At 43.9% G+C, this 14,845-nt stretch overlaps 1 protein-coding gene across 6 annotated transcripts in view; it reads right to left on the bottom strand.

Moving 5' to 3' along the window:
• The window catches only part of EVC2 (EvC ciliary complex subunit 2), a 168,027-nt gene that overhangs the window by 25,612 nt on the left and 127,570 nt on the right, over positions 1 to 14,845 (bottom strand). For 4 of the 6 annotated variants that reach the window (XR_004261572.1, XM_032254162.1, XM_032254163.1 and 1 more), the window contains 2 exons: positions 12,190 to 12,417; positions 45 to 259 (listed from right to left, as the gene is read on the bottom strand). Coding sequence is in view for 4 of the 6 variants with exons in the window: in XM_032254162.1 (XP_032110053.1) it covers positions 45 to 259; positions 12,190 to 12,417 (443 nt within the window). In the remaining 2 variants the exon portion in view is untranslated. The remainder of the gene's footprint in view (positions 1 to 44; positions 260 to 12,189; positions 12,418 to 14,845) is intronic. The other 2 variants (XR_004261573.1, XM_032254166.1) reach the window with 1 other exon arrangement.

Genomic DNA, 14,845 nt, shown 5'->3' with positions numbered 1-14,845 from the left:
TCAGGGGACTAATATCTTCACGTGCCCCGGGGCACACAGCCTACCTCTGCTGATGTTGCTCAAGTAGCGTCTGGCTCCTGCTCAGGGCTTGCTGCAGGACAGTAGAGACCTGCCTTTCAGAATCCACCTCCCCAGGTTCGTTCAGAATCCCGGGCCCATCGGCCACCCATTGCTGCCAGCTCGCCAGGGCCTGCTGCTGCTGGGCTGCCTCCTGCTGCACCAGCTGGTCCTCCAGCTTCCTCTCCAGCTCCTGGAGATCCTGCACAAGGCGGGGAAAGATGGTGAGCCCTACTGCACAAAGCGGGTGGGCTGCAGGACAACATCTGACCTCCTGGGCATGTCGCTAGAAGCCTGGCATGGCCCTGTCTTGCCTGGTTCCCTATCCAGCTGTGCCACATGGTGCAGTGTGAGTGCACCACAATCTCTCACTCCTGTGTCACCTCCATGCCTCCACATATGCTGTTCCCTCCACCTGCAGTGCCTTTCTCTGTCTGTCTGACCAATCCCCAGTCTTCTTTCACTCCACGGCTTAAAAAGAACCTCCTTGATGAAGGGCTCCTCAGTGAAGGGATCCCTGAGTTCCTTGGGAGACGCAGGCGCCCTCTCCTCACATGCCCACCACTACCCCTGGCATCCGCTCCGTTTCCTCCGTTACCCGAAATGACTGTCCTGTGCTTTCTGCTAGAGTGCGAGCTCTTTGAGGGCAGATGTGTCTCCTTCTCCCTGCCTACAAAGTGCCTGGGTGCCTGGTGGTTGGTACCTGTCACTGTATACAGTGGAGTATCTGCATGTGCCCACCGTGGCGAAAGCCAGACTGGAACACAGCAACCATGGCTCCACCACCAGCACCGTCAGCGTGCTGGGCGCTGCTTTGTGTACTTTTTATACGTGAATCTCACTGAATCCTTACAACAACCCTTCAGAATACATACTCTTACTTCTCTTGCTTTGTAGGTAGGGAAACTGAGGCAGACAGAGTTAAATTAATTTGCCAGATAATGCAACTACTGAGTGACAGATCCAGAATCTGAAGCCAGGCTAGGCAGCTCTGAAATTGTTTTCTTAACCAATGGGCTACACTGTCTCTCCTTGGCCAAACAGTAATCTGCATTCTTAGGCCACCAGGATTAGATAATCTCAGCATAAGAGACTGTCCACAGCCTGCTTAGGTGGGTGACAGGGGCAGGAAGGAGGGCCCCAGGTCTTGGAGAATGCAGACACATTTAACCCAGTATTTACCAGATTCGTCAGTACTGCAGTTAGGACTGGAAGGCGGACAAGGTGGTAAATCCCAAGAGGCCCTGGCTGGAGCTCACTGGGGAGGATGATCCTTAACCCTCCCACATAGGTACAGAACGGTTTGCCTTTCTGCAGAGAGGCCAAAGCTTGCGTCAAACACTCAAAAGGATCTCAAAGCCCCCGAAAGACTCTAAAACACTATTTAAGAACCACGAGAGAATAAAATCAGCCAGAGAAAGACTGCATGTCTCTGTAACACGGAGGCCACAGCATGGAGAACCTTCTATCCCAGCTAAACATTTGGGTGTTGAGGCTTTGAGAGCTCCTGAGCAGGGCTCCTAGCATGCTGAGATGTGGAGCTATGACCATCCCTCTCACTACAGCATCTCACAAGGAAACACAGCCCAGTGGAGTTCCAGCAGTGTGTGCTGTCATGCTGTCGGCATTGCCAGGAGCGGGAGACAGACCCCACTTCTACCCAGATGCCAGCCCCAGCCCACCTCGAGGGGAAGGGAGACTCACACCTGAGCCTGTGCCACCGGAGGAACAGTGGAACACACAGAGACTTTCAAGCACCAGGAGAGCCCTGGTTAGGAATAGAAAATAAGGTGGAAATGTGTCCCACAGTTTATAATCTGCTGATGGTGTCTCCAAACCCCTGTACCCTTACACCTGCCTGCCACCTGGTACAACTGGAATCCAAAAACTGGTTTCAGAATTGTGTTCTCTAATGCCTGATTTCCTCTCCAGGTTTTAAATGCTGAGGGCAGGGACTCAGGAGCATCACTGACGTGTTCACCTTTCTCCCAGCAGCAGAAAGAGTAACAATAATAATGATGATGATTGATGATGATGATGATGACAGGGATGACAGCAGCTGGCACTTACTGAATGCCAATATGATGCCAGATTTTATTCAACATATTTTACATGAATTAGTTTGTTTAATCTTCACAAAACAACATAAGACAGGAATTTTTCATTATCTAATTTTGTATATAAGGTAACTGAGGCAAAGGGTATAAATAAGTCTCCCGAAATCACAGAGCTGGGCAAGAGGCAGAGTTAGGGGTGATTTCAGGTGTCTCTGACTCTGGGTCCCATCACTCAGCTCAAACACCCCTAGTAATCACTCAACAGGTATCTGCTGAATGAATGTTGATGATGGATGGATGGATGGAAGCATGGATAGAGGGAGGGAAAAGGGAAGGAGGGGAAGACAGACACAGAATGGAGAGAGATTATAGATTGGGAGATTCATGGGTGAAGAAGACATGGCCCCTATACTCTGAAAACTCACTGTCTAGTTGCAGTGATGGAAATGCCAACATCTGCTTCGGGATGGAGGGTTACGGGAGCTGATTCCCTCAGCTCTGCCAGAGGGAATCATGGATGGCTTCAGAGAGGAAGTAACATTTGGGTTTGTCTTAGACTATGGAGTTCGCAAGTCGGTACAGCAGAAGCATTCTAGGCAGAGATCCTTCAAAGGGACACATGCCTGAATGTGTCTCCAATGCTCAGAGGCAGCAAGAAGATCCAGGGGCTAAAACGCAGGATCTGAGGGAGGCAGCAATGAAAGGTGGGATTTTTAAATTTAGAGCTGGGGATGGGGCTGTGAGTCATCACTTTTATTTTTCAGGAACATCCCCTTTACCATCGTGCAGAGGGTTAACTAGAGTAGGGAGAAAGGGAGGTAAGCAGAAATTGAGGTTAGGACAGGAGCATAGGCTTTGGAGGCAGAAGGTTTAAAGTCTGCTTTTCAGCTGTGGGATCTTGGTGAAATGACTTAACCTTCCTAAGCCTCAGCTCCTTCATCTCTAGAATGGGTATGAAAACGTCATGGGATGGACGTAGGTTTAAACACTTAACCACTGCTTTGGACATAATGAGAGCTCCACTGACGCTGGCTAATATCAAGATTATTTCTGTTGTTCAGACCTAATACATCAGACAAGTGAAGCTGGGCAGCCAAAGGTGGAAATGAGAAAATCCAGGCAGAATCAACAGAAGATGGCGAGTGGCATATGGGGAGAAGGGCAGAGAGAAGATCAGAAGATGCTGAGGCTGGGCACAGTGGCTCACGCCTGTAATCCCAGCACTTTGGGAGGTCGACGGGGGAGAATCACTTGATGTCAGGAGTTCGAGACCAGCCTGGCCAATATGGTGAAACTCCATCTCTGCTAAAAATACAAAATTAGCTGAGCATGGTGGTGCATGCCTATAGTCCCAGCTACTTGGGAGGCTGAGGTAAGACAATCAATTGAACCAAGGAGGTGGAGGTTGCAGTGAGCTGAGATCACACCACTGCACTCCAGCCTGGGTGACAGTGACTCTGTCTCAAAACAAAAAACAATAAAAGAAGAAGAAGAAGAAGCCAAGTCAGGCTTGGGAAAGTAAGTACACAGAAATTTAAGCTGAAATGCAAATACGGTGGGTACCATTTGTTTGGGGTCATGTTATCTGTTAGGAGTAAGTCTATCCCATTTAAATTTGCCTATCATTGTCACTTGGCCCTCTGATTTAACTGGGCCCTGCATATGTTCCAATTTTGCAAAATAGTCTAAATATTTCATCAGATAAGGTACACTTGATATGGTTTTCTGAGGAGTAATTTCTTCCACAGCATTCCATTTCATGGTTTTTTAATTCTCCTGAATGTTGAACAGCCTAAAAGCTCATTCCCAGTAGGAAAGTGGTTTACACAGAACGAGCAAATTGCAGAATGCAAGTCTAATATCTGGAACAAAACAACAGGTTTGTCTTCATTCCAAATGCAAACTCAAGAAAGAGCGTATCATATGCATTGCCTTCCCACCCATTTAATAATACACATGATCTGATTTATCAGCTGCTCCCAACTCAGGACACACTAACTCTCTGTTCTAAACAAACTGGAGGTAGCAATTCCTCAAAAGAATTTTAAGATAAAAAATGTAAGTGTTGTACTCTCCAATTATTATACTGATAGAAATCAGAGTGGTCTCAAGTAAAAAGCACTACTCTGCATTTTAGGGCTGTGCTGAGGGTGTTTCTTGGGCTTTTAGGATGAGCAGATGAATCATGCACTGAAGGCTAACTGTTCCTGGTGCCCCACCCTGCCCCTAAATCACTAAATAACCTTAGACCTGCTCTTCCCTCAGCAGGCTCTATTTCCTCCACCTGGAATTCAGGGCAGTGGTCCGCCTCATGGTAACCACCTTGAATGTAATACTCGCTGTGGACTTTGGCTAAGTACTCTGTGGAGGTTTCCTCCTATTATTAATTTGCTAAGGAGTTTTATCTTGAATGGGTGTTAAATTCAGTAAAAGAATGATATGGTTTGGATTTGTGTCCCCACCCAAATCTCACGTTGAATTGTAATCCCCAGTGTTGGAGGTGAGGCCTGCTGGAAGGTGATTGGAACATGGGGGTGGATCCTTCATGAATGGTTTAGCGACATCCCTTTGGTGCCATTCTTGTGACAGCGAGTGAGTTATAGTGAGATCTGGTTGTTTAAAACTGTGTAGCACCTTCCCCACTCCCTCTTCCTTTTGCTCCAGCCATGTAAGATGTGCCCCCTTCCCCTTTGCCTTCTGCCATAATTGTAAGTTTCTTGAGGTTTCCGCAGAACCTAAGCAGATGCATTATGCTTCCCAGTCTGCAGAATTGTGAGCCAATTAAACCTCTTTTCTTTATAAATTACCCAGTCTCAGGTATTCCTTTATAGCAATGTGAGAACAGATTAATACAGAAAACTGGTACTGAGGAGTGGGCAATGCTGCAAGAATAATTGAAAACGTGAAAGCAGCTTTGGAATTGGTTAACCAAAAGAGGTTGGAAAAGTGTGGAGGGCTCAGAAGAAGAAAGATGAGGGGAAGTTTGGAACTTCCTAGAGACTTGCTACATTATTGTGATCAAAATTCTGATTGTGATATGGACAATGAATTTTAGGCTGAGGAGGTCTCAGATGGAGATAAGAAACTTATTGGAAACTAGAGTAAAGGTCACTATTGCCATGCTTTAGCAACGAGACTGGTGGCATTGTGCCCCTACTCTTGAGATCTGTGAAATTTTGAACTTGAGAGTGATGATTTAGGGTATCTGATAGAAGAAATATCTAAGCAGAAAAGCATTCAAGATGTGACCTAGCTGCTTCTAACAACCTATGCTCATAGGTGTGAGCAAAGAAATGGCCTGAAGCTGGACCTTCTATTTAAAAGGAAAGCAGAGTGTAAAAGTGTGGAACATTTGCAGCCCACCATAGCCAAGACAATGGGAAAAAGACCTCAAAGGCATTTCAGAGACCTTCATGGCAGCCCTTTAATCACAGGCCTAGAGGCCTAGGAGGAAAGAATGGTTTCCTGGGCCAGGTCCAGTGCCCCGCTGTCCTGTGCAGCCTTGGGACCTTGATCCCTGCATCCGGCCTCAGCTCAAAGGGCCCCAGGTACAGCTTGAACCACTGCTCAGAGGATATAAACTATAAGCCTTGGCAGCTTCCATGTGGTGTTAAGCCTACAGGTGCACAGAATGAAAAATGAAAGAGTGAGTCTTGAGAGCCTCTGCCTAGGTTTCAGAGGATATATGGAAAAGCCATGATGTCCAGGCAGAAGCCTTCTGCAGGCGCAGAGCTTTCATCAAGAACCTCTACTAGGGCAGGTTCGTGGAGAACCTCTACCAGCGGAAATGTGGGGTTGGAGCTCCCACACCAAGTCCCCATTGGGACACTGCCTACTGGAGCTGTGATAAGGGGGCCACTATCTTCTAGACCCTGGAATGGTAGATTCATTGACAGCTTGCATCCTGTGCCTAGAAATGCTGCAGTCACTCAGCATAAGACCTTGAGAGCAGCTATGGGGGCTGAATCCTGCAAAGTCACGGGGGCAGAGCTGCCCAAGGCTTTCGGAGCCCATCTCTTGCACCAGCATACTCTGAATGTGAGACATGGAGTCAAAGGAGATTACTTTGGAGCTTTAAGATGCTGCCTGCCATCCTGCATTTCATCCTAAGATGACAACTACCATCCTGCATTTTAGACTTGCCTGTGGCCTGTAGCCCCTTTCTTTTGGCCAATTTCTCCCTTTTGGAACAGGAATATTTACCCAATGCCTGTGGTTCCATTGCATCTTGGAAGTAACTAATTTGTTTTTTATTTTATTTTGTTTTATTAAATTGTCCATTATATTTTTTTGAGACAGAGTCTCACTTCATCGCCAGGCTGGAGTGCAGTGGCATGATCTTGGCTCACTGTAACCTCTGCCTCCTGGGTTTATGCAATTCTTCTGCCTCAGCTTCCTGAGTAGCTGGGACTATAGGCTACTCACCATGCCCAGCTAAGTTTTTGTATTTTTAATATAGATGGGGTTTCACCCATTAGCCAGGATAGTCTCGATCTCCTGACCTCATGATCCACCTGCCTTGGCCTCCCAAAGTGCTAGGATTACAGGTGTGAGCCAATGTGCCCAGACTTGTTTTTTATTTTATAGGCTCATAGGTGAAATGGACTTACATTGTCTCAGATGAGACTTTGGACTTCTGAGTTACTGATGGAATGAGTTGACTCTGGGGAACTGTTGGGAAGGCATGACTATATTTTGAAATGTGAGAAGAACATGATATTTGGGTGTGGCCAAATCTCATATTGAATTATAATCTCCAGTGTTGCAAGTGGAGCCTGGTGGGAGGTGGTTGGATCACTGTTTAGCACAATCCCTTCGGTGCTGTTCTCATGATAGAATTATTATGAGATCTGGTTGTTTAAAAGCGTGTAGCACCTCCCCCCACTTCTATTCCTCCTGCTCAGGCCATGTAAGACACGCCTGCTTTCCCTTCCTCTTCCACCATGATTGTAAGTTTCCTGAGGCCTCTCCAGAAGCATGGCAGATGCATCATGTTTCCTGCATAGCTTGCTGAACGATGAGCCAATTAAATCTCTTCCCTTTATAAATTACCCAGTCTCAAAGTATTTATTTATAGCAATGCAAGAACAGACTAACATAAAAACTTATTCTCTGTATTCTAAAATGATCACACGAGTCACTCTGCTTTAATTTGTTAATCAGGTGAATTTTGTAAATGGACGTTTTAATGTTAAACCAACCTTATATTCCTGGAATAAACCCAACATGGCCATAATGTATTAATTTTTTTTTAATAGATGGCTGTATTCTGCTATTTTGTTTTCAAATGGTACATCTGTGTGCACATGCAAGATTGAAGTATAATTGTTCTTTCTTGTACTGTTCATGTCTGGTTTTGGTGTTAAAGTTATCTAGCATGGTAAAATGAATTGAGGAACACTCCCTATTTTTCTAACACCAGGAATAATTTATATATGAGTTTGGAAAAATACCTTAAACTTTAGCAACACTCATCTACAAAACTACTGGAGTTGAGGGTCTTTTGTCTGTGTTTGGAAGATTTTAAACTACGGAATCAATTTCTTTCATGGTGACGGGGATATGCAGACTTTTTTTCTATTTGAGTCAATTTTGGTCATTTGAATTTTTCTAGGAAATTTTACATTTCATTTCAGTTTTTGAATTCACGTGTATTAAAGTTTCCTCTTAAAACTGCTTTAGCTGAATTCTACACATTTTCATATATCATAGTTTTTCCCTGTATTTTAACTTTCTTTTATGTTATCTCTGACCTGTAAATTATTCAAAAGTATGTTTTCAAATTCTCTTATTTTTAAAAACTCTACTGCCTCTATAGTCATGTTGCTTTTTATACTCTTAATGTCTTTTATTTTTTTAATGGTTGCTCTTGCCAAGGGTTTGTTTATTTTATTAGACTTTTCTCAAAAGATTCAACTCTTCGCTTTATCAAGTCTATGACAGTTTTGTTTTTTAATTTTGTTTATGCTATATTTCAGAAGAAACATACTTGTATTTGTTGAGAAGGAGTCTCGATCTGGCTCACCCAGGCTGAAGTATAGTGCAGCCTCTGCCTCCTGGGTTCAATCAATTCTCCTGTCTTAGTCTCCTGAGTGGCTGGGACTATAGGCATGTGCCACCACACCCGGCTAATTCTGTATTTTTAGTAAAGACAGGGTTTCGCTGTGTTGGCCAGGTTAGTCTCGAACTCCTGACCTCAGGTGATCTACCCACTTTGGTCTTCCAAAATGCATATACTTTTAATAATGTACTGAGGGAATGTGTTCTCTTCCCAGGTCCACAAGGGGGTGTAGTCTTTAGGGCAGGAACTTGCCAGCGACCTGCCCTACCTGCCTTTCCCCATGTCTCCATCCGGGAGACTTAAGGGTCTTTGTTTAACTTTGGCGCATATGGGAAAGGATTAAAGATCAATCACTGCAGTGGAAGTTTAAAGGAACTCTTTTCATTGGCAAGGGGGCTTGCAGAAGGTGGGAATTCCTCCCAGGTTAAAAGTCCCCTTCTTTCACACCTCCTTGGATTCCATACTTGGGTCCACTTCCACTACCTTTGCGGAAGCTGCTTTCCCTCTCCTGGATTCCATCTTTCTGGATTCTCTCACTCAGTGTGAGAGGAGCTTTCCCCCTCTGGGAACCCATCTCACTCAGTGTGAGAGCGGCTTTTCTTTCTCCTCATTCAGTTTGATAGCTAGCTGTTTCTCTCTCTGCCCTTCATCTTTTTTTCTCTCTCTTTCTCTCTGCCTAAATAAATCCCTTTCTGCAAAAACTCTTTGGGGTTTGACATTTACTTATGAGCACACTGCGTCCGGCGTGGTCCCCTCTCCCATTCTTGGGTGAGTGAGAGACCAAAAGCCTGAAGCTTTTGATAAACCTCCCCTGCACCCCGAAACTTGGAAGCAAAATCTCAAATATATCACCGCTTATTAGAAAATAAATATTTATTGAGGTATAATATCTGTATGTTTTAGAAGAAATGTGGTATAAACAAAATAAAAAACAATAAATGTCTTACTTTTCCCCTTTTTATGTAATCTTAATTGTGAGCCTTTCTACTTCCCTATTATCAGTTTGGGGCATAAATTTTCTTCCTAAAACGCTTTAGCTGAATTCTACATATTTGCATATATCGTAGTTATTCTCTGTATTTTTAGATTTCCATTATGTTATCTCTGACCTGCAAATTATTCAAAAGTATGTTTTAAAATCAATTTCTAAAATTAATTTTTTAAATTTTGATTTTTTTCTAAAATCAATATCTAAAATCGATTTTAAAAAATCAATTTTAAAATTTCCAAAGTCAAAATCATGGACACTTTATAATCATCTTTTAAAAAATGATTTAAAATTAATTTCTCCTTGTCAAAAATTATTAAAATAATATTGTATAGTCAATTATTTTTAACTGTTCCAATATGTGCTGGAGATACATATTCATAATTTTTTAGTTATAACAGTTGTTTATGTGTATTAAAACACCTTGTTAAATGTGTTGTTTAGTGCAACTATATCTTTACTTGTGTTTCATTTAATCAATAAATCAACCACTGACAGAAGCATGCAGAAATTTCCCACTATGATAATAGATTTATCAATTTCTCCCTGTTTTAGCAACTGTTCTTTTTGATATTTTGAGTCTTTTATTAAATATATGCAAGCTTAAAATCACTGTATGCTCCAGATGAATAACATTTTAAAATCAGCCCGGGTGTGGTAGCCTCACATCTGTAATCCCGGAACTTTGGCAGGCCGAGGCAGGAAGATCATTTGAGCCCAGTTGAGATGGGGTAAAACCCCATCTCTCCAAAAAATACATAAAAGAAAAATAGCTGGGCATGGTGGTGCATGCCTCTGTAATCCCAGCTACTTGGAGGAGGGAGGTGGGAGGATTGCCCGGCCACCGCATTCCAGCCTGCTTGACAGAGTGAGACCCTGTCTAAAAACAGAAAAAAAAAATTAAATCATTTTTGTAATATCTTTAACAATTTCACACATTATTATTATTTTAGATTCTGTGTTGATAATTGGCATCCCTGAAGTACTCAGGGATCTTAACCTGCGTTTGCTTGCTTCTCCTGTATGCAGGTCATCTTGCCTGGCTTCTTTATGTGTTCAGTGACTTTTTTTTCTTCAATCGAGAGCTCATATTCGGTTGGACTTAATCTATGGAAATCCTGAGCTGCTCCATTCAGAAAATTTTTTTTCTGGAGAGGATTTGTCTTTGCAAGAAGACAGTTAACCAACTTGGAATTATTTTAATTTAATTTATCACCTTGGAGATTTCATGACTGGATGGCTAAAATACATATGGATTTGTTCCTCATGTTAGCAGAGGCCTTTGATGAAAAACTCACAGGAAGAGTTTCACCTGGAGCAGGTGTGGAGGCGGGTTTTTCCAGCAGGTGGCTTTCTCCTCCCGCCACTCACTGGGTGTTCTAGCTAACTGAGACATCCCACAGCCTCATCTCCCATTCCTCCAATATTAATCCCAAGTCCCTGTGTTGCAGGTTTCAGCCTTTGCTCTGTAGTAAAACTGGCTTCTGAATTTGCCTCCACTTATCTCTGTGAGTTCAGATTGCTCTAGGACATATCTTGCATCCTCGAGTAATTTGGGGATTTTCCATAGACCCTTGTGAGCTCACAAAGCATTAAAAATATGTGCATTCTCATTTGTCCAGCATCTGGCTATTTTATGCAGGAATTAGTTACAACGCTCACTCGCCTGCCCTTCCTTCCTTCCTTCCTTCCTTCCTTCCTTCCTTCCCTCCCTCCCCGCCTTCTCTCTCTCTCTCTTTTTCTTTCTTTCTTTTCAGACGGAGTCTCACTCTTTCACACAGCCTAGAGTGCAGTGGTGTGATCTCGCTCACTACAATTTCTGCCTCCCAGGTTCAAGTGATTCTCCTGCCTCAGCCTCCCAAGTAGCTGGGGCTGACAGGAGCACGCCACCATGCCCGGCTAATTTTTGTATTCTTAGTAGAGATGGGGTTTTACCACGTTGGCCAGGATGGTCTGGATCTCTTGACCTCGTGATCCACTGGCCTTGGCCTCCCAAAGTGCTGGGATTACGCTTTTGCTTTCTTTCTATCCGTAAAATAGCTGTTACAGTGCAGGATGCATACTGTCTGCCCACCCCCAAAGCAGTTTTAGACTTTTCAGCATCTACTGTTGTTACTTTTTAAAGAAAGTAATGGGAGCCTCACATGGCAAACTCAACTGATACAGTCCATAGACCTGACGTAATGGGTTGAAATCAGAAACAGATTCCATTCCTGGCTCCTGTCATCAGCCATGTGGTCTTTACAAAGAACTTGACCTGCCACCTGCCCCAGTCTCAGTTTACCCGAGATCTGAGTATAATCGCAGTATCTATTTCACCACATAGCTAAATAATGAATAAAATGACAAAGAGCATAATTGGAAAGTAGCATTAAATTGCACCTTCTTATTAATCATGCTTAAGTAATAATCTTAATAAATGTAACTAAGAATTATGAACACTTCAGTGATCGCGTGTCTGTTCACAACTTAGAGGCGCCTCCCTCCCCATACTAGGGATTCAACAAATGTGAGGGCCTTTTTCCTCACTATAAGTAATTATGATAATAATAGATAAGTGAAATTCTAAAATCTACACATAAAAGGCCTAAAAGTAGTCACCAAAACAGTTATTACCATCGCTTTTGTTTTACAGATATACCTCTCACATTTTGGAAAGAATGTGGCATGTTGCGATAATGCTTATAATTAGAATTTTAAAAATAATAAACAACCGAATATATTGTTGCATCGAGGGTGCCGCTAATTGGAAGATACACTATTGTCTTCCCCAGCACAATGAAAGAATTCTGCCAACGAAACCACGGCACCTGCCAAGTTTCAGAGATGTTAAAATCCAAAACGGTTGCTTCTCAGAGCGATTAAATAGAGCCATCTTGGGTTGAGAGAGTGCAAAGTACTCTCTAATAAGTCACCTCATTTAATCCTCACCACAACCGGCGGCAGAGACAGGACAGGGGAAGACGCAGAGGCGGGTACCAGAAGGAAGCAGCTCTGTCCCCCTCCTTCCCAGCGCCGGCACTCACCCGGCTGTGTGACTCCAGAATCTGCACGCAGGCCGACTTGGTCAGCGTCTCAGACGCACTCAGCTCTTCCAGGAGCAAGTCCTGGATGCTGAGGAGGGCGGTGTAGGCCGACAGGGTCTCGGTCACCCGGGCTGCCTTCTGGAACTGCAGAGCAACAAGCGACTGCGCAAAGCCTCCTTCCTGCGCCTCTAGCCGCTGCACTCTCTCCTGTAGCAATTCACCTCGGACCTGGGAGGGGATAGGAATGAACGCAAACCCAGACAGCAATGAGGAGGGGGCAGGAGAGCAAGCAGCCTTTCAGAGTGCACAGACCCGGGAGCCTGAGGACCACCAAAGGTTTACAATGCAGACGCACTGGGAACCCACAGGGAGCAACATCAGACAAGCCTGTCCCTGCTTATGAAGACGCCAGGGGCTCAGGGAGTCCAGCCAGCCTTCATTCCATATGCATCATCCTCAAGAGTCACCCGAGCCTGTTGCTCTCCTGAAAACCCGTCAAAGTCTCTCCATGTCCTAGAGGATGAAAGTTCAACTCCTTAGCATGGGATCCAAGGAACTCCCCACCTCAATCCCAGCCAAGGTCCCCCTGGACAGGTGTGGTCTGTTCTTCTGCCCCTACCCCACTCACTCATACATGGACATCCGGGACTTCCTTTCCCAGCTGCGCTGTGCTCTACACACCACGTGCTTTGTTTCTGTGGCTTGCCCTCTATGCAGTGACTGAAATGTCCTCCCACCCTCTCTTCCTGAAATTCTACTATTTGTCCGTTGGGTCTGTAGTTCCCAACCAGCCCCTATGAAGCATTCTCACTTCTCTGTTTCTTTTGTTCCATGTAGGCTTTAAGCCAGGTGCCCAGGGTTTACTTGACCTTGGCTAAGTCATTAAGCTCTGCATGACTACACGTCTTCATCTAGAAAGCAGAGACGGCAATACCATCCAACACATAGAGTTTAGCTCACTTTTTATCAAAACATCTTTATTGAGCTGTAACTTCTGTACAATAACCTGCACATAATTACAGTACACATTGTGATAAATGTTGACATATTTCTACCCCTATGAAATCATCCCCACAACCAGGGTAGTAAACACGTCCATGTTCTGGGTAATCCCACCCCCTGCCCCCACTCAGCAACCACTGATGTGCTTTCAGTTACAATGGATGAGTTTGCATTTTTTAGAGTTTTCTATAAGTGGAAACATACAGTACATCTTTTTTTGTCTAGCTTTTTTTTTTGAGATAGAGTCTCGCTCTGTCACCCAGGCTGGCATGCAGTTATGTAATCTCGGTGCACTGCAACCTCCACCTCCTAGGTTCAAGTGATTTTCCTGCCTCAGCCTCTGAGTAGCTGGGATTACAGGCATGCAGCAGCATGCCCAGCTAATTTTGTAATTTTAGTTTAGATGGGGTTTCACCACGTTGCCCAGGCTGGTCTTGAACTCCTGGCCTCAAGTGATCCACTGCTTTGGCTTCTCGAAGTGCTGGGATTACAGGCATAAGCCCCTGTGCCTGGCCTTTGACTGAGCATAATTATTTTGAGAGTCACCTTTTACCATCTTCTTCTGGGCTGAGCATCTCTTATGCTTCCCCTTCCCTCCCTTTGTGGCTTTATTAGCTATAACTCTGCTTTGTTGTTTTAGTGGCTGCTTTAGGGTTTATAGTACACATCTTCGACTTAACCCAGGGTACCTTCAAGTGATGTTGTATCACTTCACATGGAGTACAAGAGCCAAAAATAAAATTCTAAGGCCCTCCAACCATCCTCTCAGCAAGGGGATGTCAAAGTTATCCTGAAAAACTAGTTCAGGCCATGATGGGAAGGAGGAGCTGAACATGCCTTCTTATACCTTCCTTCCTTTTGAAATTTCAGATAGAACACACTCTTGAAGTCTAATAAGAAACATTTAGAATCTATTCTCTCTGAGGCCTGCTACCCGGAGGCTTCAGCTGCATAATAAAACCTTGGTCTCCACAACCCCTTAGTGTAACCCAGATGTTCCTTTCTATTGACAATGACTCTTTCAACCAATTGCCAATCAGAAAATCTCTTAATCTAACTATGATCTGAAAGCCCTCGCTTCAAGTTGTCCTACCTTTCTAGACCAAACCCGTGTACATCTGACACATATTGACTGATGTCTCATGCCTACCTAAAATGTATAAAACCAAGCTGTGCCCCAATCACCTTGGGAACACGTCATCAAGGTCTCCTGAGGCTGCATCATGGGTGTGTCCTTAACCTTGGCAAAATAAACTTTCTAAATTGATTGACACCTGTCTCAGATACTTTTGGCTTACACACCTTATGCGAATTTACTTCCATTTCTTGCTTCCTGGTCTTCATGCTATTTCTGTCATACATTTAATTTTATATGTGTTATAAACTTCACACTACTTTGTTATTATTTGCATTGAAACAAGTCAGTCTTTAAAATGTTCTTGTATTCAAGTGAAATGCACATAACACAAAATTTACTACTTTAAAGTCAACAATTAGGTGACATTTAAGATTGAGTAGCCCCCACCTCTATTTACTCTGAGAACATTTTCACCATCCCCAAAGCAAAAGCAAACCCCACACCTCCTAAGCAATTATTCCCCAGTCCTCCCACCCCAAGTTCCTGGCAACTACCAATCTTCTGTTTCTATGATTT

The sequence above is a fragment of the Sapajus apella genome, unplaced genomic scaffold (genome assembly GCF_009761245.1).
Source record: "Sapajus apella isolate SASKATOON/1434 unplaced genomic scaffold, GSC_monkey_1.0 scaffold85, whole genome shotgun sequence".
NCBI lineage: Eukaryota > Metazoa > Chordata > Mammalia > Primates > Cebidae > Sapajus > Sapajus apella.
This window is presented reverse-complemented; position numbering and strand designations above follow the sequence as displayed.